The sequence below is a fragment of the Diplotaxodon limnothrissa genome, linkage group LG3, assembly GCF_057381915.1.
Source record: "Diplotaxodon limnothrissa isolate DT_005_m linkage group LG3, D_limnothrissa_male_GT1.1, whole genome shotgun sequence".
NCBI classification, from domain to species: domain Eukaryota; kingdom Metazoa; phylum Chordata; class Actinopteri; order Cichliformes; family Cichlidae; genus Diplotaxodon; species Diplotaxodon limnothrissa.
The window spans coordinates 34,787,074-34,813,357 of record NC_140598.1 but is presented as its reverse complement, the minus strand read 5'-3'; the positions used below and the strand labels follow the sequence as shown (position 1 = coordinate 34,813,357).

The 26,284-nt window shown below is 41.0% G+C and overlaps 5 protein-coding genes across 5 annotated transcripts; 1 reads left to right on the top strand and 4 right to left on the bottom strand.

The window, feature by feature from the left end:
* Nucleotides 1-14,591: 14,591 nt before the first annotated feature.
* On the bottom strand, nt 14,592-15,035 carry LOC146635522 (histone H3). Its single transcript, XM_085350582.1, has one exon. The coding sequence runs from the start codon at nt 15,015-15,017 to the stop codon at nt 14,607-14,609; it is 411 nt and encodes a 136-aa protein (XP_085206708.1). The 5' UTR covers nt 15,018-15,035; the 3' UTR covers nt 14,592-14,606.
* A 289-nt stretch (nt 15,036-15,324) lies between these two features.
* On the top strand, nt 15,325-15,731 carry LOC146635521 (histone H2A-like). Its single transcript, XM_085350581.1, has one exon. The coding sequence runs from the start codon at nt 15,342-15,344 to the stop codon at nt 15,726-15,728; it is 387 nt and encodes a 128-aa protein (XP_085206707.1). The 5' UTR covers nt 15,325-15,341; the 3' UTR covers nt 15,729-15,731.
* A 1,706-nt stretch (nt 15,732-17,437) lies between these two features.
* On the bottom strand, nt 17,438-18,217 carry LOC146635520 (uncharacterized). The gene has a single exon (XM_085350580.1). The coding sequence runs from the start codon at nt 18,215-18,217 to the stop codon at nt 17,438-17,440; it is 780 nt and encodes a 259-aa protein (XP_085206706.1).
* A 3,937-nt stretch (nt 18,218-22,154) lies between these two features.
* Nucleotides 22,155-22,652, bottom strand: LOC146635519 (histone H4). Its single transcript, XM_085350578.1, has one exon. It carries the CDS (start codon nt 22,630-22,632, stop codon nt 22,321-22,323), a length of 312 nt encoding a protein of 103 aa, XP_085206704.1. The 5' UTR covers nt 22,633-22,652; the 3' UTR covers nt 22,155-22,320.
* Nucleotides 22,653-24,004: 1,352 nt separating this feature from the next.
* On the bottom strand, nt 24,005-24,629 carry LOC146635518 (histone H2B 1/2). Its single transcript, XM_085350577.1, has one exon. It carries the CDS (start codon nt 24,611-24,613, stop codon nt 24,239-24,241), a length of 375 nt encoding a protein of 124 aa, XP_085206703.1. The 5' UTR covers nt 24,614-24,629; the 3' UTR covers nt 24,005-24,238.
* Between the last annotated feature and the right edge of the window lie 1,655 nt (nt 24,630-26,284).

Here is a 26,284-nt window from a genome sequence, read left to right as displayed (position 1 = left end):
GTGGAGACTGGCATAAACAGTGTGAGAAGAGAGAGCATAGGTTAGCAATGGCATGCTTCATTTAAACTGCAAAACTGGACTGCAGGAAATAAAGCTGACTTACATATACAAAGACATGAGTAAGAGATAGGCAATGTATCAGCAGTGTCATCTCAAACTACTACAGAATGGACAGTGGGTGGTTTGGTTTAAGGTTTGCAGTGAAATGGAAGTTACAGAAAATCCTCAGTGGGGGTTTGCATTCAATAAAGTGGTGACTTTGTGAGGACATGCCAATCAATGCTCATAAGTGTTAGAAAGGTGCTAACAATGACACCAGTTAAGTGAAACAATTCCCTCAGATTCTGCAGGCGTAACATAAGAAGAGAAGCCTTAAGGTCTTTATTTAACAGTTCACAATTAACCATATGGATCATACATATAACAATGTGGAGCTATATGAACCATGTTGAGGTTTCTTATAATAGAAAAAAGGAAAAAAAAGTGAAAATAACCATTACTGAGCACTATACATGCTAACTAACAACATAATAGTCAACAACAAGTTGAATAAAAATGAGTATAGAGAGGAGCACATAGAAGCTGGTGACAGTAGACCTAATCCACAGTATCCAGAGGAGCAGTCAAAAAGCTGTTGTTACTGAGTATTTTAATGCAAGCAATCAGTCCAACACAATATTTGGGAAACTAAATGAAGGATTTCACAATAAAAGCCACAACCATTACAAAAGTCGATAACTGTAGTGCAAAATTTCCAAAAGTTGTTCAAACAATCGCAACATCTTGTTAAGCTTGCGTCACGACTTGTAGTGATAGCTGTGTACACAAAAACACACAAGAAAATGTCAGTATCATCCAAAATAACATGCATTTTAGTTACTTATTTATCATTCACGATAATAAATGATATTATCATTATCATGAGGATAAAAAATTGTAAATTTGGGTTTGAGAAAATCTTCACATTTACCTGGCTGCTGCTGGTTAGTTGTTCCTTTCAAAGCAAAGACGAAAAACTGCTGCTGTTACCAGATATTCTCATTTAAACAACCAAGACATGCATTCAAATGCCCACAGCAAGTTTGCAAGTTTTAGTTTTTCATAAAAACCTCCACAATATTCACAAAAGTCAGTAAAAACTGGTTTGAAACATATGCAAACGCTGTTCAAACACTTGTAACATCTTGTTAAGCCTGTTTCCTGAAGTGCTGTGATAGCTTTGCATACAAACACAAACAAGTACACAGACTTGTGAATGTGATCAAAAGTAACAGGTGTTTTAATTATTTAATATTCAGGATTATCATTCATATTTTTTTAAATAGTTTCTAATATTATTGATAATAGTAAATGTGAAGTGTTATCCTTGAGTATTAGAGTTTCAAATGTAAATTTAGTTTTGAGAAAATGTTCACATTTACCCGTCTGCTGCTCAGCCATTCCTATCAAGGCAAAGACAATCACAGCCACAATGACAAAAGCAGTGATGATGCCAATGTCAAGGTAAATGTCTGCCTGCAGTGCTGAAAGAATAAGAAAACTAGCAGTTGGAACAAAAAGTCCACAAATAATTACATAAATAATGATAATTATATGCATTCAAAGTTCAAAACGATAAAAAAAGGAAAGAAATATATCAAAGTTTAAAATTAATGTTATTGAAGGAAATATTTTCATAAATGAATTAGATTTTTCTAAGTGGTTGAAGATAAACCTGTTATAATCCTGTCACTCATTTGTGCTTAATGAACTTGTACTTAAAGTACAGTCATATAGAAATATCAGCAAATGTTATTTTATCATTTTTGTTTCACCAAAATGATTTATCATATTGAAAAACACATGGAAAACAATAATAATAATAATACATATATAGAGCAGTTAATTTAAATAAAAATATAATAATAAGAATTTTAGGTTGTTTCTTACGTGAATCCTCTGTCAGTGTTGAACCACTCTCTGTTGGAGCTATTGGGCAAAATGATTGCGATAAATGTAAGAACACTCAATCAGTCCTATTTTGATTAATTATTCTTATTTTGCAGTACTTTATCTGTTTTACATACCAGACAATTACTTGGTTGTTCAAACTGGAATAAACTTTGTTGGTATTATTCAGCTAGTGCCATATCTGTTGTACTATATAGTAAGAATATGTAACATACCTGTTGAGGCTGCATATGTAAGAAACAAAATGATGAATCCCACTGATGACTTCATTGTGCTCAGTGAAATCAGTGAGCTGACAAATGACAAAGACTAGAATTACTGTACTACTGTTTTAGAAACACTGGTGCCAATTTATAGTCTGTCTGTGGAAAGGGACCGGTTTGACAAGATAAGCTACAACAGGAAGTCTACTTTGGAAAAATTAGTTCCTCCCTTAAAAGTGGCTCAACATTTGTTTGGTGCAAAAGTTAAATTAAATTAACTGTGCAGTAAATACAGCCAATGTGAGCAGGCCTAACTTTAGTCTAGGTTTATACCCACACCCTTTTTCTGTGAAAGGATGAAAGCAGATTGTTAGGGATTTTTAAAAATGAAATATACACCTGTATACACTGCACATATACATATATACTATATATGCATGTAATTCTTGTATTTTTGCCAATCATATTATGGAGTCATGTGACCACCAGGGAGCCTCAAGAGGGATTTGTGTGGATGTTCGTGTGAAACAATTTCACATCAGCATCTGATTCATCAATGGAAACATTTATTATGCAAACTGGAACAACACTGAAAACTTCACCAATAAAGATAAACACAACAGAGCATTTAAATATAAAAACATTTCAAACCGAAATATCCTGGCTTCAAATATGTGATGTGTGTGTGTGTTTGAGAGAAACACATAATTAGATTGAGAGAGGATATGGCTTTTAGTTCATTTCTAGCAGCAGGAGAGCAGGTCCTGCAGCATGTGACCAGGTGCTCTCTACAAATGCAGCTGCTACACTTGATGCAGGTGGAAGAAGAGCTCGTTTCAGACCTGTGCAACACAAAGGTGTTGAAAGGGTGCAAAATTTAGGGAGGGCACAAGGGTTCGTTTTGTTTTTAAATACTGATCAACAGTTTAACTGCTTTTTTTTTTTTGATACTGCATGAAAAGAACTTTGTCTCAGACCTGGTTCCAGGGACTCGGGGTCTGTGAGCAGTGTGGACTACTATTGCTGTTGTTATTTTCATTATTATTATTATTATTACTATGGTCGTGTCTTCTGCACTGCTGCTGTCCTGTGTTCCATGTTTGTGTACTGTCGGGTGTTTATGGGTGTGTACGTGTGTGAGGGTGCGGTCGTGGAGGGCACTTTCAGGCCTGGTGGGTGTGGCCCTACCAGCTGACCATCACACCCAGGAATCTCCACACGCACCTGGCGCCGATCAAGCCTCATCAGAGGAGCTTCAAAACAGTGTGGCTGAGAGCTCCTCGACGCTGGATCGTTGAGTGACTTCCCGTCAGTCTCAGTTTAATGTGCAAGGTTAGTGCAAGTCTGCCGTTAGGTTTTGTACTCACGACTGCCTTTTGTATGCGTGTTTCCACAGGAGGAATTGTGGTGTCCAGGAGGCAGCACACGGATAGTACACAGGGAATGGAGACAGAGCACGGGATAAGTGAGAAGACACGGAACGGGAGTCGGGATTGCACTGGGGATTTATTATTGTTTGGATTTACACCACTGTAAATAAACGCATTGCCTTCATCATCAGGTCCTGCATTTTGGGTCCTCATTCCTCACATCCCTACGGTCTGCCATGCAGCCCATGACAAACTTTCCTGATTAAGTATTTTCCTGTTTCATATTGTGGCGGGTCAGAACAAGTACCAATACATAGTACAAATACTCCAAGTTGCTCTCTGATGCATCCATTGGAGTATAAATGTGTGAATTATAATCGGATGAGTTTTTGGCCGTGGAATCCCTAAAGGGGTAAACAAGGGGGTGAGAGGACTTGTATGACAGCAGGTCATCAAGAGGCACAAGCTATCTTGTAGTACACTCGCCAAAGTCACCACAAATGAATCACCATATCTGACTGGAAAAAAAGTCGGGTTGCTCAAAAGAATCCAGCGCAGGGTAAGAGAGTACAACCCTGAGCAGGTCGTAATGTGTTTACACTGCATAATCCACCAGGAAGCACTGTGCAAATCTGTATTGCAGCTTGATCATGTAGTGAAGCCAGTTGTAAAATGCATTAACTTTATTAAAGCGAGGGGACTCCAGCATCATCAGTTTATTAAGTTTTGTAGAATATTTAGCTGATGTAGAGTTTAGAAATGTGTTATCATAGAATGTAGAATTATTGCAGAGACACTGTCTGTAGCAGTCATTAGATTAATAAAATGCTTTGGCACAAAACTAGTAGCAACATTCATGTTGCAGCTCTTCATTGCATGGTCGTGTCTGTATAGTTTTGGTCGTCTGTATTCGTCTTGTTGCAGTTTTCGGTTTCTGCTGTGAAGTCCCACCTCCATGCACTTATACAATTAATCGCTAGACGGGTTTTTTTTTTATAAATATTATATTAGGGAAATTTTCCTATACATATCTTTGACCTGGGGGCAGAATTGATCGTGAAATGGACAGAAAAAATGCGTATGAACTTACAAATTTACAGCATGATGCATTTAAGGTAATCCCTTTTCCATTTTTATTTAAGAGGATTTGTTCCACTATGCGAAGAGTGCAGAAAAACTGGTAGAGATGCAGTTAGTCTACCTGGGCCCCACCAACTATCAGCTAAAGAGAAGAAATAAATTCAATTGCTGCACATTTTCTAGACCCGTCTGTGGTCCTGTCTGTTATATGCAGCACCATGCTCTTGTTTCACTGTTAAAAGTTAGCAACTACATTTTAAAATATTCTATTAAACAACACATAATACATTTATAGATGCATATTATTATTAAAATATATAATATTGTTTTATTTTTATTTTTTTTTAAAGCCTACACTGGCTGTTGTAGTGGAAGTAAACTCTACTTTACAACCTTACCTGACTAAATCTAGGCCAGTGGAATTGACATTCAGTCATTTCAAGGACACATTTTATTCCAAGCTGAGCCCGTACTGCTATTTATTTTTTACCATGTATTTATTTCATTACTCGTTTCATAACCATTTTGATTCATGTTCATATGGAGTTCTGTAGTGTTAAGGCCCTCCCAGCTGGAGGAGAAGAGTCAGTGGCTGCCCTGTGTCCCCCCCCTCAGTAGTTTTCGACTAAAGCTGAGGATGAAAGTTGCGATTTGGTGTGAGCCTCCCTTCGGTTAGACATAATTTGTCAGTAACAAAAGACAACATTTCCACATTTAGAGAATAGAAGAGTGGGCGGGGCCACTGAGCTTCGAGCGGTCCAGCGAACCGTCTGTTTTCTTTTACGTCCGCCGAGCACAGATAATAACACGGCTCCGTGGGGTTGAGATTCATTCGACTTTGTTCATTCAGAGAAGAAACTTTAACCATGAGTGGACGAGGCAAGGGCGGCAAGGGTTATTAGTATTGTAACCATGCCCCCGTATGCCCCATTACCTTTTGCTTCAAACTTCAGCAATTTATGGGTGAGACTTAAATTCATCGGAGACGGGGACCCCCCGACCCGTGATTATGTTGCTGAAGAGCTGTTATTACAAACATCTTGGCTGAATGTGCAGGACATATACTCTTTCATTGCTCTGCCCAATAAACGGGACTTTGAGCTGTGTTTCACCCAAGAGGCGCCCTTACGTCGCTTCTTGGAGATCTCTTTTTCCAACGCTTCACATCCGAAATGGAAAGACTGGCAAGTGGAGTCTTCTGTCCAGGTCGAGGTAGTGACTCTTGTTGTTAAATTCTGGACTGGAAGGATTCCAGACCAAGATATCGAGCTATATCTTAAAAGGTATTGCGAGATTCTTCAACCCCCAGTCAAGCCAGTAGATAAATTCGGATTCTGGTATGGAGTCCGAAAATACAAAGTTCGGATGCGTAGAGATGAAGTTGGACATATAATCTCCATCCCTAATTCCATCTCGTTGGGCCCCTACAATGGCAGGATTATTTATCCTGGCCAATCGGCAAGGTGCTTTATCTGCCAAGGTCCAGACCATCAGGCGAGAGAATGCCCCACTATCAGATGTTGGAAATGTGGTGAGTTGGGCCACAAGGCTAACATTTGCCAAAACGAAAGTGAGTGCTCACTCTGTGGTGCGAAAGGACACACTTTCTTTAAATGTCCCAAATCCTTTGCAAATATGACTAAAGCTTCCCAGCAGCCCTCCACGAGTGCTTTTCGCACGAACTTTCCAACCACCTCAGCGCTGTCAGTGGCTTCAAATCCAGCCCCGCTACAGGAAAGGCCCACACATGGAAATGTGTCCTTGATAAATCCATTGGCTGTCTCAGATGCTGCCTCAGGACAAGAACCAGGCAGTCGTAACACAACAAATCTTCCGGGAGTAACGGAGCCGCAGACACACAATAACAACATAAAAGAGGATTTGACGCTTTCAAGACAACCCGAAGAAATGGCAGTTGGAGGTGGAGAGGAACCGGGAGACCAATCCTTCTCACAAACCTCTGATGTGGAATGTGAGAGCGATGACGAGCGAAGGGAATGCGAGGAAGAAAATTCATCTGAAAGCTATCTAAGTGCAAGTGATAGTGAAGAATCACCCATTTCGACTCCTGTGGAGACTTCTCCTACAGATGATCCTGCAGGACAAGATGATGTGGATCCACAAATAGGGATCTTTCTTAACAAACAGCATCCTGCGATGGAGGAATTGGTCAATGAAACAACGACAGGAGGAAGGAAAAGAAGTGTCTCGATGGCGTCTTATGGCAGAGATAAGAGAAAAGACGATCGATCCAGCCCTCCGCAAGGTAATGTTGAATCTACAATGTTCCCTCCCTCTACTGAATAACCCTTCTACTACATAAATATGAGTATTCTTAAAATAATAACATGGAATGTTAGAGGGTTACAATCAGAAAGACTAAGAAAAAGGAAAGTTGAAAATTTATCAAAACTAAATTATGATATTCTCTGTCTACAAGAGATGAGACTGAAAAGTGACAATGATATATCTGCACTAACTCAAATGTGGTGTCCGGGGCACTCAATAATTTCAATCGGGGAGGATAGTGCAGATGGAGTTGGTATCTTTTTTAAAGACTCAAATGTGAATATAATAAAACGAAGAGACATTATCCCTGGAAGACTTCTTTTAGTTGACTGTTTTTATCATGGACAGAAGATGCGGATCATCAATGTTTACACTGCACCTGAAAGGACAAAGAAAATGAGGCTGTTAAAAAAAATGAAGCAGCTCTTGGAAGTGGGTTTTGATTTAATAATGTGTGGCGATTTTAATATTGTAACGGAGGAAAGTGATAGAGTTGCTACAATGCCTTTTAAGGTCAATCGTGAAGGTAAATTTTTAGCGCAGGTTTGCGCAGATGCTTCCCTTAGAGATCTCTATAGAATATTACATCCCACAAAGATCCATTTTACTAGATTTGACACAAATGTCAAGACTAGAATAGATAGGATTTATATTTCTTCTTCAATACACGCCCTTAACTATGACACCTATATGACTGATCTATCTGATCACATGATTGTTAAAGCCACAATGCAGTGTGGTCTTGACTATCCTAAAAGCTATTGGAAATTAAATACAACGTGTTTGAGGAATTTGGCGCTAATACAAGACCTAAAATGTGAAATTAAAAAAATATTGCAATTAAGAGTTCTGGTAAGTTCTGAGATAGAACTGTGGGATTTGCTTAAAAGCCGATTGAAAGATTTCTTCAAATTTAAATGTCGGGAGTTAAATCATGCCAAGAATATGAAATATAATGAAGATGTAAAAGCATATATAAGTCTAAAGTATAAAAAAAGAAACGAAGAAGAGGAACATCAGATGGATGAGTTGAAAAAAGAAATAGAATTGATAAATAAAGAATTATTATTTAATATGCAGATAACAGCAGGGTGTGATGAAAACGGAAATACTGACTTTGCGATTGTCACTGGTCAGAAGAGACGTGGTAGCAACTTTATCCCCTCTATTAGAGATGGAAGTGGAAAATTAACCGCCAATGAGAGTGAGAAAAGATACGTTGTCAGAGAACAATGCCTTTCCATGTTTTCTACATTACCTTCAGACAGCAATACTTTACGATCATTGTTAAGAGTTATTGAACCTTTTGAACCTTCTGTTTTTGATTCACTCCTTGGGGCGATAAGAAAAGAAGAGGTTGCAGCTGCTATCGAGCAACTGAATAATAATAAAACTCCAGGATTAGATGGTCTCCCAGCTGAGTTCTACAAGCTGGGCATAGCAGAAGTAAATGAACTTTTAACCTCAACTTTGAATTCAGGGCTTGAAAAAGGAGTATTATGTGAGTCTTTCTATTTTGGCCTGTTGTGTTTATTATATAAAAAAGGTGATAAAAGTGATATAAATAATTATAGACAACTAACAATAATGAATGTTGATTATAAAATATTAGCTAAAATAATAATGAATAGACTAGAAGATATATTAGATAAAATTATTGTGAGGGAACAGACATGTGCTATAAAAGGTCGCCAGATGTGGGATAATCTGTGCACCCTAAGAGAGGTAATATACTCCAGAAGAGACTGACTTTTTTATTCTTAGCTTAGATCAAAAGAAAGCATTTGATTATCTTTCTCATTCGTATATATGGGCAGTTATGAAAGCCTATGGGATGCCGGACGGTTTCATCGCCATGGTAAAATTGTTATATAAAAAAATCCATCATACAAGTCAAGGTAAATGGAAGTTTGACCGAACAATTCCATGCTTCGTGTGGAGTGAAACAGGGATGCCCACTAAGCGCTGCTTTGTATGTTTTAGCCATCAATCCCTTATTGAAACTAATTAATAAAGACACTAATATTAAAGGTTACTGTTTTAATGATGGCTATAGAGTGACAGCTATGGCTTATGCCGACGATGTTACAGTTATTATTAGGAACCAGGATGAGTTGGACAGGTTATTTTTTCACCTCAAACAATATGAATTGGCATCAGGGGCAAAATTAAACCCAGAAAAAACAGAAGGCGTGTGGTTTGGTTCCTCACTGCAAAAGCCGAAAATAAACATACAAGTAAATGACGAAATGAAAGTCTTGGGAATTTGGATCAACAAAGGAGACCCCTGTTTGTCAAATTGGTCTAAAAAGGAATGTGAAATTAAAGAAGAAGTTGCTAAGTGGGAAAATAAAAATACTAACTATAAAGCACGAGTAAATATAGTTAAAACCCATATAGTATCTAAACTTCTCTTCCTTGCCACAGTTTTTCCTCCTCCTCACAAATCACTTTTACTTTTAAACAAACTGTGTGTTAAATTAATATGGGGAACAAACCGTGAGGTTACGAAACGAACTTTAATGTATAAAGGCAAAGAGTGTGGTGGATTGGGTGCGCCAGATCTCCGTATCACTTTGAGGATTCCTTTTATTAAAAATGTGTTTAGCGCTCTTAATAGGAGAACCCCATGGATTAGAGGTAACGAAGTACAATGGGGAAAACTAAAAGGTAGGGCTAGATCCAATATGCCGTATTATAAACTCCTCTTTGGCGACACTACGGAACAGTGGAAAGACCTTAATATTAACTGGACACAAGTATCCACTAAACAAGTATACAATATAATTAACAGTAAAAATAATGAAGGACAGATAAAATATAAGGGCGTGGGCGTAGAAGAATGCCCGCTAGTAGTTAAAAATATCTACGACAAATTAATCTCTGAAAATATGAGAGACACTGTGTGGTTGATATCTGTTGGACGCCTCCCTGTTAGAGCGGTGGTGCAGTGGAGCTGTTATGTTACCACCAAAGAATGTCCAATGCCACGGTGTGTCGAGGATGAAACCCTTGAACATTTACTGTTATCCTGTTATAGAACAGTAGAAATCAGACAACAGATGACTAAAATGGGTTTTGAAATTGACAACAATATACAAGCTATAAAATATGGTCTGTTTAAAGAAAAAATGTATGACAGTAAAAGACGCCTCTTTTGGCTTATTATGTGTGTCATTAACACCCACATTTGGAAAACCAGAGCCAAGGTGGTCATTGAGCATAAAATGATAGATAGCGTTGCTGTGTGCAAAAATATCCTTACAGACCTGAGAAGGAGGAAGACTTTAGAACAAAAAAAGAATAGCCCTTTACCTTGGGACCTTTTGAAGATATAATTAATGTTAATATGTTTGATTAATTTAACTTTTGTATTATTTAACTTTTGTATTAATGTATCTATTGTAAATTATTAAGAGATAGCAAGGGTGGTTAGGAAAAGACCTGCCGTGGGAGCTTTTATTATTGTAATATGTAAAATAAGATGTGAATAATTTGTGCATGGTGCTTGTATTATGTGTATTTGTAATTGTGAATTTTGATATTTAAATAAAGTGATTTTTAAATTTAAAAAAAAAAAAAAAAAAGCAAAGGTGGCAAAGGAAAAAAAAAAAAAAAAAAAAAGCAAGGGCGGCAAAGGACTTGGAAAAGGAGGCGCCAAGCGTCACCGTAAAGTTCTCCGTGATAACATCCAGGGCATCACCAAACCGGCCATCCGCCGTCTGGCTCGCCGTGGCGGAGTGAAGCGTATCTCCGGTCTGATCTACGAGGAGACCCGCGGTGTGCTCAAGGTGTTTCTGGAGAACGTCATCCGCGACGCCGTCACCTACACTGAGCACGCTAAGAGGAAGACTGTGACCGCCATGGATGTGGTGTACGCTCTGAAGAGGCAGGGCCGCACTCTGTACGGCTTCGGCGGGTAAACTCATTCTCTCCAATCCATCAAACGGCTCTTTTAAGAGCCACCCACTTTCACTTTCAGAGCTTTGTTCTGCCATCTTGTTGGTTTTTGTCATGTAGAGGGAAGTCATGAAAAAGTAGACCAATCTGCCAGTATCCCCAGCAACTTCTGAAGTACTACGTTATAACTTAACAATTACCAACTGAGATTCCAAACATTAACTTTTCGCTTTTCTTGAGTCTGGAATATTAACCCGTTTGTCATGTGTGCTTTCCTTTCTCCTTAACTGACAGAGCCACAAACTGAACTTAAAGTTACAGACCTATTCAATACCACTGTTTCATTAAACTCAACTATAGCAGGAGTGTAGACCAAACGAAAGAACTGAAAGATTTCACTGATTAATCAGTTTATTTGTAAATGCTGTCCTGCCACAAATCCGCTTAAAGCAGAAGTACTTATTAGTGATGGGATTTCTGGCTCTGCTAACTAAAAAGAGCCAGCTCTTCAGGTTGTTTTGTTGCTTTAATTTATGAACAATAAAAGAAAATTATTCACAAAAGGAAATACCAATGCAAAATAAAGTGTTTTTATTTATACATGTTTATATATAAATGTATGCGGTGGCCCCTGGAGACAAAGCATGTACAAATTCCAAAGCATATTCCTAGCGTTAACTGAACTTCCAAAACAGAGCTACCTAGATCACTTAATTACAGAAATGAAAGCATATGTGTATTGTTTGTGTATTTATACACAAGCACTCATATATATTCAAATAATTTTTAAAAAAATGTTCATTTACCTGCTACTACCACACACCAAATCTGGTCGTTAGTACTTCCTGGCTTGTGTAGCCACTAGGTAACAAAAGCTCAACACTGCACCGAGCATCCTGGAGCACTTCTGTTGTGTTTTCTACATGTTTTGGAGTTCGTATGTGCTTCGGGGTTTGTACGTGCTTTGTCTCTAGGGTCCACCGTAAATATACTTTTATTTATTCACTCCACATAAAATGAAATAAATCATATATTACAAAAATCAACTATTCACAGTTCAGCTTTTAACTATTTACATTTTCAGCTTTTTCCTTTTAAACAAATTTAAAGTGAAACACAAAACACTGCAAACCACAACACAATTAAATATAAATTAAAATATGAAAACAAAAAGATGTACATTCTCTGTCATATGTAGTATGTCTTTTTTTTTTTTAAGATAACCAACCCACCTTTGATCTAGTACAGCAGGGGTCCCCAATCCCAGTCCACGAGGGCCGGTCCACGAGCCGGTGTCCCTGCAGGTTTTAGATCTCACCCTGGATCAACACACCTGAATCACATGATTAGTTCATTACCAGGCCTCTGGAGAACTTCAAGACATGTTGAGAAGGTAATTTATCCATTTAAATCAGCTGTGATGGCCGGCCCACGTCAACTGGGATTGGGGACCGCTGTAGTAGAGGGTGGACATGAGTGGATGAAGCCCTATGAAGCTTTCGAAGCCTCTTCCTGATGTGTGCCTGAAATTTTATTTTCACCAACATGGAACATGTCTGTTTAAACTGCAAACAAAATATCAAAGGCAACTGTTAATGCTCTGTGATGAAATGACCCACATCACAAACAAGAAGTTTTGCCAGATTGTCTACGTTGACGTGCTTCCAGGTAAAAAATAAATAAATAAAGCTCCTTTGAGGGAGCAGATCAGAATTACAGAAAACACACCACACACAAAGTGTGTTTGCATGTAGCTCACAGCTGTGGTTCGCTGTTGGTCTAAATGAATCTTAGACCTAAATGAGAGTTTGTAGTGATTTAAAATTATAAATCTGAACCTCTTTAATCTACTCAGCTGTCTTTTTTTTTTTAGTTTTAGTTTACTACACAGATTTGTTTTTACAGGAAATTTATGAAAAGAAAAGTCTGGGTAATAACTTTACAATTTTACTGCATGCAGTAAAACAATTAAATGTGTTGCACATACTGATAGACTAACAGGCCCACTTCAGTTCTAGTGTGAACATGAGTTTGACACCTATGGATTAAATATTTAGTTTCATTACTTTAATCAAGTGTACTCTCAGAGGTTGTGAGTGGCTCTTACAAGAGCCGTTAGTCGGTTGAGGAAAGTTGCTGGATTTTATTTAGCTTTCTCATTCTTCTTGGCCTGGATGTTGGGCAGCACACCACCCTGAGCGATCGTCACTCAGCCCAGCAGCTTGTTCAGCTCTTCGTCGTTGTGGACGGCCAGCTGCAGGTGGTGGGGGATGATCCTGACAAGGGCGTAGATTTGTTTTTGGCATTGGTGGGGACGGACGATTCAACCACCGAACCCTGCCCTGCTTTTTGTCTTTGTTTCTTGATAAAAAAAAATAAATAAAAAAGGAGAAATATACTTTCCTACATTTGCTATTCTACATGCTTTTAAACAATTTAAAATTACAATTCATAGTTTGAATTACTTAATGTTAAATTACTATTGAACAAATGACAGACTAAGAATTTTAGACTTTAGTTTACTTCAGTCATATTCCATATAAATCAGGTATCATACAAAAAAAAAAGCTTGAAATACAGTCATGACAATAAAAGAATATGACTTTAAGGACTTAACATTACTTCAGTTATAGGACACTGTGTTGGTTCTTCTGTCACCTGACAATTGGACATAGATGACAAGAATACAATGGGTAGCTGCTTCAGTGTTTCTGCCGATCTTGATATTTGTCTCAAAAATGAACCCTATGAATATGTGAGTACCATTAGGATGAAATTGTGTCACCAACATGTTAACGTTAGATAACATTTTAACAGCCTCTGCAAACTAATATTAACATGTTTGCCTTACTGTCATGTCTATAGTATTCTATATGTCTGTGAAGGTTCTCAGTCATCCAGTATAATACTATAGTATTCTATAGCACATTTCAACTATCCGGTTGTTCAGTGATGACGCGACGAATCCTACTTCCGGGTCTAAAGTAGTCTGCGTCTAATATGGCTTTTGTGTTGTTAACATGTTTAATGTTTTGTATTTTCTTCTATTTGATCTCAAATGTTGACCTCCCTCGGCTTTTATTACCACTAATCATTTATTTAAGCTCAGTTTTTAAAACCTTAGGATGTAACTGCAGCCCAGCCCATGCAGCAGTATGACTAACCTTGTATTATGGATGGATTATCTCAGTTGTTCTCCTGGCTGAAGTTTGGTCCTTTTACTTTTTTTTTTTTTTTATTTAAAGTAAACAAGTTTACATATAAAATGCACATACACATACAATTACATATACAAAACCATGAACACATACAAAAGGGAGAAACAAGGAGGAAAATCTAGCATTTGAGTCCACACAACGCTCACAAGACTTACAGTTTTAATTCGTTCCAGGGGAAAACTTGGTCCTTTTACAGCATCCTGCCATGCGATTACATTTGTTCCTGACCACCGAGAACACTCACGTTAACTTTTATCGAGTGGAAAAAAAAGTTAGCTTGTTTATATTATGCTAACATAGCTGTGTCGCTAGCGGTCACGTAGCACATCATCATACCAGCTAGCCCAACTTCAGTAACCCTACAAACGTCACTGCTGTTTAGTTTTCTGTCTTCATTTATGCTGGAAGTGATAACAGAGCTGTACGTTTGAATTTGTTTCCAAAACCCCGCAGTCAGGACATGCTATATTGTATTTAGAAGCTAGCGAGTTAACTCCCTGCTAACTTCTAATGAGCTGCTACTACTACTGGACCGAGCTCTTGGTGTGAGTGAGGTGGCTCTGAAAAGAGCCGTTGTTGGTAGGAGAGCGTGCAGCTTAAGCTCTCTCTCCGCGGATGCGGCGAGCCAGCTGGATGTCTTTGGGCATGATGGTGACCCTTTTGGCGTGGATGGCGCACAGGTTGGTGTCCTCGAAGAGTCCTACCAGGTAAGCCTCGCTTGCCTCCTGCAGAGCCATGACAGCAGAGCTCTGGAAGCGCAGATCGGTCTTGAAGTCCTGAGCGATCTCACGGACCAGACGCTGGAAGGGCAGCTTGCGGATCAGCAGCTCGGTGGATTTCTGATAACGGCGGATCTCGCGCAGAGCCACGGTACCAGGCCTATAACGGTGGGGCTTCTTGACGCCTCCGGTGGCCGGGGCGCTCTTACGGGCGGCCTTGGTGGCCAGCTGCTTCCTGGGGGCTTTGCCGCCAGTAGACTTGCGAGCAGTCTGCTTTGTTCTTGCCATTCTTCCTCACTTTTCTTTCCCTGTGATAAGAGCAGAAAATGTAGCGAACAGAGGAGACTCGCTGCTCTTAAAGTGTGTGACTGGCTGTGACGCGGTGCCGCTCCGGCTCGTGATTGGTGACGGGCTCCACGTGGAGCACCGCCCGCCTCGGTGTGTGCTGCTCATTGGAGAAAAGTGCATTGATGTTGCGCGCTGCCGCAAGCCTCTCTGCGATTGGTGCGTGACGAAGCTGCGCGCGCTCTGCGGAAATATAAGCGAGGCTTTGAGCTGATCGGACCACATTTTCTCTCAGTCTCGATACTACGAAGAAAAGAACCTGTCAAAATGAGTGGGCGCGGAAAGACCGGAGGCAAAGCCAGAGCTAAGGCCAAGACCCGCTCCTCCCGTGCCGGGCTTCAGTTCCCCGTGGGTCGTGTCCACAGGCTGCTGCGTAAAGGTAACTATGCCGAGCGTGTGGGAGCCGGCGCTCCTGTTTATCTGGCAGCTGTGCTCGAGTACCTGACAGCTGAGATCCTGGAGCTGGCTGGCAACGCAGCCCGCGACAACAAGAAGACTCGCATTATCCCACGTCACCTACAGCTGGCTGTGCGCAACGACGAGGAGCTCAACAAGCTCCTGGGGGGAGTCACCATCGCTCAGGGTGGTGTGCTGCCCAACATCCAGGCTGTGCTGCTGCCCAAGAAGACCGAGAAGCCCGCCAAGGCCAAGTAAACGCAAAGCGCTCGGCTTCACCAACAACAAAGGCTCTTTTAAGAGCCAAACACTTCTCTCTGAGCAAACATCCTTCTTGCTGTTAGTGTTTGTAACAACTTGTGTCCTGGGAAATGTAGATTATGCATCTTGATTTACTTTGAAGTGTACGTTCATGTCATCTTAGTCACGGACTGAAATCCACCTTCAAAAAAAAAAACTAGAGCTGTGTGCGTTTAGTCTATTCTTTTGTGAATAAAACAAACTTTAGGTCTTGATATAAAACTACAGCAAAAAGCTCTGTCTCCTGCATTGTGGTGTGGGGTCGTGTTCAACCTCATTGCTCATCTTACTAATTAAGAATACATTGGATGTCACTAATTATTAGCTTCATAACTGACTTTGGACACTCATCATGGTTCACTCGCTTTATAATTAAAACAGTTTCTAAGCTCATGGAAACAGACAACACGCAGTTCAAACCTTGTTAAACACAGGAAAATATAACAACGTGAGGTGGAGGAAAATGTGCAGCTGTTTGCGACGTGTTCAGCACTGCTGCTGAATTTGGGACATTTTCTCAAGGCACTTACATCTACGCTTAGGGTTTAGTGTCTATTGTGAGTAGAATAAAACAATTCGAAGAATAGAATGTGTTTAGGTTTACTTGGATAATAGGGGGCAGCTGGTGATCAGAAGAACAGGAAATGATTCCTAAGTGTGGGTTTTGTTAGAATATCTTTGTCAACCTGTTTTAAGGACAATAGTGGATTTTTGTTCTCAAAGCTTTTCATGCGACCTTAAAGCTCTCAAGAATGACACTAAGTTGCTGAACCCTGACCTCTGACGTGCCAAATCAGCTTTTTTCAGCGATAAACTTTGGTGTGTAACTGTATAGTATGCAAAAGTGACAGTGGGGGTCTGCCTGTTATAAAGTGAGTGAAAGCTGCCTCAGCCAAGAACAAGAAGCCACAGTTACTAACCTGGGAAGAGGACAGTGGAGGGGGACACAGGGCAGCCCCGGACTCTTTTTCAGCTCCAAAGAATCGGTGAGGTCAAGAAGTAAACCTCAAGACTATATTTTGAAATAATTTAATTCCCCTCATCCTTCACGCTACAGAGCTCCATGGTAAAATAAATAGCAGTACGGGCTCAGCTTGGAGTAAAATGTGTCCTTGAAATCACACAATATCAATTCAACTGGACTAGATTTAGTCAGGTGAGGTTGTAGATTAGAGCATTTCAAGTGGATTATATTAGCTGGGTATCATTAAAATATACAGTGTACTTCCAGTACAACAGCCAGTGTAGGCTTTTAAAAAACTCAATATTTCATACGTGAATAATAACATGCATCTATGAATGTATTATGTGTTGTTTAATAGAATACTTTAAAATGTAGTTGCTAACCTTTAACAGTTTATTTCTTGTATGATGTTTCACAGTAAAAGAAGCGGTGTGATGGCTTGTATTACGAATGTGTGATTGTAAATAGAGTTGTTAATATTTGTATTCTTATAGTTGTAGACTTGCTTAGACAGCACTAATGTGCACCATGATAGTAATCCAAGTTGTAATTGTAATGAGGACAATGGAGGAAAAAAAGCGCTTTAATAATAGGACATTATTGTGAATGACAAGAGTGGTGAGTGAGTGAGAGGAAGGAGCTCTTGTGTGTTGCTGTGGTGGCTCTGAGAAGAGCCGTTGTTGAGTGTGAGAGCGGTGTCAGCTCACTTCTTCTTGGCTGCTGTGGCCGCCTTCTTGACTTTGGGCTTGGCGGCCTTCTTGGCGGGGGATTTCTTTGTTGCGGGAGCCTTCTTGAGCACCTTCTTGGGGCTCTTTGCTGCTTTCTTGGTGCTTTTGGGCGCTTTCTTGGCCGCCGCTGCGGGCTTCTTGGCCTTCTTTGGCGACTTCTTAGCGGCTGCGGGCTTCTTAGCTGCTGCTGCCTTCTTGGGCGACTTCTTAGCAGCTGCTGCCGGTTTCTTGGCTTTGGCCGCGGCGGGCTTCTTGGCTTTAGGAGCGGCTTTCTTTGCGGGCTTCTTGGCTTTGCTCTCAGTAACCTTCTTGTTCATCTTGAAGGATCCGGAGGCCCCGGTGCCCTTGGTCTGCACCAGAGTGCCCTTCGCCACCAGGCTCTTGATGGCAGTCTTAACGCGGGCCTTGTTCTTGTCCACATCGTAGCCTCCGGCAGCCAGAGCCTTCTTGAGCGCGGCTGCGGACACGCCGCTGCGCTCCTTGGAAGCGGCCACGGTTTTCACAATCAGCTCGCCCACGCTGGGGCCGACCTTCTTGGGCTTGGAAGCCGTCGTCTTCTTCTTCTTGGCCGCCTTGGCCGGGACGGCAGCAGGTGCGGGAGCTTCCTCGGACATTTTCCTCTTTCGCGTCTGATCGAGATTCACGGTACAGTGATGGCAAGTCGGAAGCGCCACGCTGCACTTAAACGCATCATGAGAACCGTTGAGAGTGAAGGCAGCGCGCGCAGCTCTTGCGCGTGCCTCGCAATGCTTCATTTTGTGTTTCGTGTCTCGGGATCAAAGAGCTTAAAGTGAGTGTGTGAGCAGCACTGCAGGTCGACAGTGGAGCAGTCCACAGCGGGCTTGTGTCTCCTCGTGCAGGCCTCGTGTCGGGCTCTCGTGCTCTCTGCTCTCGGTTCGTGGAGCTCCCAAAGCTCGGCGACTCGGTGCGGAGGTCAGCGCTGCTCGGCGGCTTCTTGGACTCTTTTCTCTGCTGAAACCGGTGGAGCCGCAGCAGAGCTCCGTAAAAAGCCTTTTCCAGCTGATACACATGTTTGTTCACGCACTCCGAGTTAAAAGCAGCATCTGGTGAGCGCAGCTGTGGGACAAAGTGACGCTGCGAGCTCCCAGCAAACACACCGATGCTGCTGCAGGCCCACGGAGCAGCGAGACCTGTGTGACAGCTGCTCACTTCTAACCAAAGCACAGTTTCACTCACATTGTTGTACAGAAGCTTCATTAGTGACCTTACAGCAGCTCGCTTCCACACTTTGGCTCTGATCTCTTAGTCTGCATCCACAAACTGATCACTGAGTATCTCAATGTGTAATACTCAACACCTGCTAAAAACACACAGCCATCTCACTGTTAATCACTCTTTCGCTATTAGTCAAAAATTATTTTATCCTTGTATCTATTCTATTTATTATTATCGTAATAAGGTTTTTGTTATTTATTTTATCCTGCTCTGCCCATGTGGGTGCATTTCCCAGCTCTGGCACTAATAAAGCTCATGCCCAGTATATCTCTGCTCCTCTTTCTGGAGGATTCTGTTATTATCCCACCTACTGAAAAATATGTGACCACAATTTTTTTTTGTGCATAAGTCAAATCCTGAACAATACCCCTGACCCACACCATCATGTGCTGACCAGTCACCGGAGTGTGTTTAGTGAGAGACTGAGATGACCAAAAATCCCCTCTGAACACCACAGGAAATCATTCCTACCTCCTGTACAACTCCTCCATCTTATGCACAGCACTTACTACAATAGTTGCATTATATAAAGGCAGATAAAAAGGTGGCTATGGAGCCATCAAGTTAGGAGTTAGATTGAAGAAAGCTTTGATGGAAATTCCTCTGGGAATTGCAGAAAGCTGGATGTGAAGGACACAGCAGGGCCTGCCTGTGGCATAGGCAGTATAGGCAAATGCTAACAGTGTCATCCATCCAGGGGCACCACAAGTGAGGAAAAAAATACAAAAAAAATGATGATACCAATTCATATCTTTCTTAGTATACACTTTGACATCTAATTAGCCATTTTTTGCCCTCTAATAGTCCAACGAACTAGCCCTTTGTATCCTGGTTAGTCTAGTTGTGTGTTAAAGTGCACATCAAGTTAGGTGGGTTTGTCATTTCAACCATGTGCAGTGCAGTACACAGTGAAGTAGTGATGGCTCGCTTGAAGCATGTGTCAAAAAAATCAACACACTGCTTCAGAAGCACTGTGTCGAAGCTTGATTCGTTTGGCCAGAATCACGTGATCAGTGACGTCCGAAGCTTCATTTAGAGTCTAACGGCTTCGGTGTCTGATTCAATGGTTTATAAGCAGGTGACTCATTCATTTGTGGAGTTTTTTGAGGAGGAGGAGGAGAGGAGGTTCTGTTGTGTGGCAGTATTTTCTAGTGATGGGCAGATGAAGCTTCATGAAGCACTGAAGCTTTTCATCCAACTGGTTCACCCCAGCGCAAAGCTTCTTGAAGCTTCATTTGCTCTAGTAGGACACCTACTGGACGTAAAAATATTAGTTGGCATGAATTTGAAGAGTGTGGCCTTTTGCACACAGCCTGTAAATGTCAACAAGAAAAGGAGTGTGTAAAACATGTATATTGTAGTGATGGCAGTATACTGTGTATATTTATACTGGCAGTATGGAAAATGATTATTTGGAAATGCTTAAAATGGAAATGATCATTTACTGTGAGGTGAGGTGTGGTTGGGGTGTGGACGGTAGTTGTGCTTTTGTAACGTTGAGGTATGGACAGCTACACACTGAGGCGTCAGTCCTGCCCATATTTTATTGTGTAAAAACTAAATTTCACTGCTTTTATGACCTTTTTAGTGGGGAGAACATAGCTAGGATTTAATGATTTAACGAATCTTTTGAATCCTTTGTCCTCCACAATGCTAAATGGCTGGAAGTCCTCAATCACCATGCTGACCAGGTCTTCATCTATTTGAGATTGTCTTTATTGTCTTTCCTCAGGAGAACAAAGCACAAATATAAATATCACACACGTAACTTATAACAGTTGTATAATATTGTTATATCATTTAGTAACATTACTGCATGCTATATTATCATTGCATTTAATGGCTCACCTGGTCTTGCTCCACAATCGCTGTTCCCCTTATTCTCATGCAAAGCTCTGTAGTGCCTGAGCATGGATGAGGTGTTGTTGTTATATCCCAGCTCCCTGGCACAGAGCAAACACTTCACCTTGTACAAAAGTAAAGGCGCTTAACATAAATTGTATTGCACCATCAGTATTATGAAAATACATCTTCTGTAGAAATTTACATACCTTTGTTGGGAGGAATAAGATCAAAATGTTCCCACACAGGGGAGGACATCCTCCTCTTCTTAGCTGGCTCCATTCTCTCCTGACTTTCTCTCCTCACTCTCATAAACCTCCAAACTGTCTCCAAACTCTCACTAACCGCAACTCTCCATCAAACACCTACATTTTGAATGGAGTCTGAGGGGTTTATATCGCTGTCATAGCTCGCGGCAAAGTTCGAACCACTTCATGAACCAGTCACGTGGTACAGCCGGGCAGCGAGGCTTCGGACGTCATCATTTTCAGCTCCTCCCATAAATGAAGCAAGCCTCGATACGCGCATCGCGGAAACGCCCCCTCCATTACTCGGCACAAGCTTCGAAGCCTCGATACAGAACGTCACATCACTAGTATTTTGAGTTGATTTTGGTCGATCGGGTGGGTTTTCTATGGAGCGCCTGCAGGGGACATGGGAGAAAAAAAAATTAAGACGGATTAAGATTAATTTAAGCTAACGGGAGGTCGAGAGCTACTACAGCCGGGAGGAACACCGCTTTCCCGGCACATCGTGCCTCGACCTCCCGGTCGGCTTCGAGCCGGCGTCCGAAGAATGCGGCTAAAAGTTTTGCGAGATCTCGCAAAAGTCAGTCTTAATTTTTTTTTTCTCCCATGCCCCCTGCGGGGCTCCGTAGTTTTCCAGCTTTGTGTTCTGGCTGTTTGCTTGTGTTTTGTGTGTGTTTATTTTAACTGGAAACGGGAAAAACTTAAAATGTCAAAAATCTGCTTTTCATAATATAAATATCATTAAACTTTAGAAAGACTTCCATTTGATTCGCAACATTTAATGTTACAAAAAGATATTTTTTTTGAAATAATCTCAAAATTTTAGTCTAGAAAATGTGCAGCAATTGAATTTATTTGTTCTCTTTAGCTGATAGTTGGTGGGGCCCAGGTAGACTGTAACTGCATCTCTACCAGTTTTTCTGCACTCCAGCCTCTTCGCATAGTGGAACAAATCCTCTTAAATAAAAATGGAAAAGGGATTACCTTAAATGCATCATGTTGTAAATTTGTAAGTTCATACGCATTTTTTCTTTCCATTTCACGATCAATTCTGCCCCCAGGTCAAAGATATGTATAGGGAAATGTCCCTAATATAATATTTATTAAAAAAAAAAAAACAGTCTAGCGATTAATTGTATAAGTGCATGGAGGATAACCTCACAGCAGAAGCCAAAAACTGCAACAAGACGAATACAGACGACCAAAACTATACAGACACGACCATGCAATGAAAAGCTGCAACATGAATGTTGATTCTAGTTTTGTGCCAAAGCATTTTAATCTTATGATTAGCGCAACTTTGCATATAAGAAGAAAAAAGTATACTTTGAACTAAAACCAGGAGATAACTAAAAAGTCGCATTAATTCTGTTTGTAGTAACTATGTCTTTTGACAAAGTAAAAAGCAGGAACACATTTCTGTTGACTAGGGTTCAATACAGCGGATTAATATCACAAGATGGCAGAACAAAGCTCTTAAAGTGAAAGTGGGTGGCTCTTAAAAGAGCCGTTTGGGATTGGAGAGAATGAGTTTACCCGCCGAAGCCGTACAGAGTGCGGCCCTGCCTCTTCAGAGCGTACACCACATCCATGGCGGTCACAGTCTTCCTCTTAGCGTGCTCAGTGTAGGTGACGGCGTCGCGGATGACGTTCTCCAGAAACACCTTGAGCACACCGCGGGTCTCCTCGTAGATCAGACCGGAGATACGCTTCACTCCGCCACGGCGAGCCAGACGGCGGATGGCCGGTTTGGTGATGCCCTGGATGTTATCACGGAGAACTTTACGGTGACGCTTGGCGCCTCCTTTTCCGAGTCCTTTGCCACCTTTGCCTCGTCCACTCATGGTTAAAGTTTCTTCTCTGAATGAACAAAGTCGAATGAATCTCAACCCCACGGAGCCGTGTTATTATCTGTGCTCGGCGGACGTAAAAGAAAACAGACGGTTCGCTGGACCGCTCGAAGCTCAGTGGCCCCGCCCACTCTTCTACTCTCTAAATGTGGAAATGTTGTCTTTTGTTAATGACAAATTAAGTCTAACGGAAGGGAGGCTCACACCAAATCGCAACTTTCAACCTCAGCTTTAGTGGAAAAGTACTGAGGGGGGGGACACAGGGCAGCCACTGACTCTTCTCCTCCAGCTGGGAGGGCCTTAACACTACAGAACTCCATATGTTCAAATGTACATGAATCAAAATGGTTATGAAACGAGTAATGAAATAAATACATGGTAAAAAATAAATAGCAGTACGCGCTCAGCTTGGAATAAAATGTGTCCTTGAAATGACTGAATGTCAATTCCACTGGCCTAGATTTAGTCAGGTAAGGTTGTAAAGTAGAGTTTACTTCCACTACAACAGCCAGTGTAGGCTTTAAAAAAAATAAAAATAAAACAATATTATATATTTTAATAATAATATGCATCTATAAATGTATTATGTGTTGTTTAATAGAATATTTTAAAATGTAGTTGCTAACTTTTAACAGTGAAACAAGAGCATGGTGCTGCATATAACAGACAGGACCACAGACGGGTCTAGAAAATGTGCAGCAATTGAATTTATTTCTTCTCTTTAGCTGATAGTTGGTGGGGCCCAGGTAGACTGTAACGTAGACTGTAACTGCATCTCTACCAGTTTTTCTGCACTCTTTGCATAGTGGAACAAATCCTAAGTAAAAGTAAAATTTATTTATATAGCACATTTCACAGATAAAAATCACAAAGTGCTTTACAATAAGATCAGACATACAAGTTAAAATTAATTAAAAGCCCGTTTGTATAAAATGTCTTCAGCTGCTTTTTAAAGGAGTCAGTAGAGTCTAGACAGCGTAAAGACAACGGCAGAGAGTTCCACAGCCTACGTGCCAGTGCCTGAAAAGCCCGAGCCCCACGTGTTTTAAACCTAGTACGTGGGACCACCAGTAGCCTCTGACTTGAAGACCTAAGTGCTCGGGATGAAGCATGAGGTTTCAGCACGTCAGAGATGTACTGGGGAGCTTCACCGTGCAGAGCTCTAAAAGTTAAAACTAAAATTTTAAAATGAACCCTAAAATTTACAGGCAACCAATGAAGAGAAGCCAAAACTGGAGTAATGTGTGACCTCTTGTTTGTACCAGTTAAAAGTCTTGCCGCTGCATTCTGTACACTGCAGAAGAAAAAAAAAAAAAAAGTATTCTTTGAACTAATACCAAGTGTTTAATTAAAAAAAAAATCTCATTAGCTGTGTCTGTAGAAAGACAAAGTCACTACAAAGTAAAAACCGGAACACATTTCTGTAGACTAGGGTCAGTAAAGCGGATTGATACCACCCAGTGACACAAAAGTGGACATACGCGATTATAGTAGTTGTAACATAGTGAGCTGCATGTTTAACGGCAGGAATTCTGCTCGTCAGTATGACGTGTATGGCTCTGAAAAGAGCCGTTGTGTTGACGTCTGAGTTGCAGTCAGTTTACTTTGAGCTCGTGTACTTTGTGACGGCCTTTGTGCCCTCAGACACGGCGTGCTTGGCCAGCTCACCGGGGAGAAGGAGTCGCACTGCGGTCTGGATCTCCCTGGAAGTGATAGTGGAGCGTTTGTTGTAGTGGGCCAGGCGAGATGCCTCGGCAGCGATGCGCTCGAAGATGTCGTTGACAAACGAGTTCATGATGCTCATGGCCTTGGACGAGATCCCGGTGTCAGGGTGGACCTGCTTCAGCACCTTGTACACGTAGATGGCGTAGCTCTCCTTCCTGGTCTTTCTCTTCTTCTTGCCACCCTTGCCGGCGGTCTTGGTCACGGCTTTCTTGGAGCCCTTCTTGGGCGCTGACTTGGCGGGTTCAGGCATTTTCGTTCCTCGATACTCTACAGTAACGAATGAGCGCCGTGACCGAGAGCGGCGCTTTTTATACAGGCTGTATGCTAATACCACTGCGCGGGCCCTCGGATCTCATTGGTGGAGCCGCACAGTGGGCCGGACGTTGTGTTGGAGGGAGTTTGTGAACTTTGCTGAAACAGGCGCGCATCTAACAAAGACAGTGGGCTGTGTGATTGTGTCCTCGTTTGCTGACAGTCATTTGTTCTAAATGAGCAGTACATGTGGAGCTCTGTGTGGCAGATATGGATGTGTTAGTAGCAGTATTGTCTTCAGACAACAATGAAACAATTCTGCCTGGTTTCGTGTCTCTGTGTTCCATGTCTCTGTGTTACATCCATATCCAAAAATTGTACTCAAATAAGAGTAGCATTACTTTAAAATATTATTACTCAAGTAAAAGTGAAAAGTAGATGTCAAAAAAGTTATTCAAGTAAGAGTAAAAAAGTACTTGGCGAAAAGACTACTCAAGTAGTGAGTAACTGTTTGAAATATCCGATTTATTTTTTAAATAAATTTTATCAGATAAACAAAAATTAATAAATATACAAATTTTACCATTTTCAAAAGGAATATATGTAAAAACATCAACAAAATAAGGCACAACAATTCTAATTTCCAGATTTCAGTTTTTCACAACATAAAGCTTTTTTCACCAATACCTACAGCAGTGGCGGCTAGCCCATAGGGGGCGCTCGGGCTCCGCCCCCCCAAATGTGGAGGAGTAAAAATATATATTTTTAAAAAATTCATCAATGATAGTTTTACTATGTGTGTGCCCATATACAGCCAGGCGTATTTTAACATTTTCACCAGCTGACTCATTAAAGTTCAACCAACAAACGGTGTTTTTCTTCTTCTGGGGCGCTCGTCAAAGCGCCCTTGATATGCAGCGAAATAGCCTATCATTAAATGGTTGCCAGGGGAAAATAATAAATATTTGACCTATCAGCGTCGCTGAATTAAATGGTTTGGGGGCGCTTAAAATTGCGCCCCTGCAGAAAACGCGCGAAGATTTGCTGTTCTAGAATTTTACCTCAGTCAGTAGCCTAAGTGAGCTATAAGGTCAGAGAGAGACGATGGCAGCGGTATTGTTAACGGTTGAGGCACAGCCTCCCCCAAATTCGGTTAGATCGCTTCTAACCTACCCTTTTGCCAGAAGGACAATGGCAGAAAAACTGCAAGTTAAAGAGTTGGGACCTGACAAGCCCGAAATTCAACTAACCCAGGCAACGAAGGAGAAGTCAAAAGCATACAACAGGACTTTTTGTCGGAGTTGGTTCCAGCGCAAGTCTCCATCCCTCTCTCTTTCTCTCTTTAGCCCACCCCCCCAATCAGTTTACAGTTGTTGTTTTCAATAGTTATTTTTCATTCATTCAAAAAAAAAAAAAAAAATCTGTTCATGTTCATTTTTACAAATCTATACAAATGGCCAGAATATGGTTGTTCATTTTTACAAATCTATACAAATGGCCAGAATATGGTTGTTCATTTTAAATTTAAATTAAAATTGTGTTGTTTGATGTACTCATTAAATGGGTCATTTTAGTCGATATCATAAAAATTGCCCCCCCCTGAGATTTTTTTCAGGAGCCGCCACTGACCTACAGTAAATAATATAAATATATAAACATTGCAAACAAT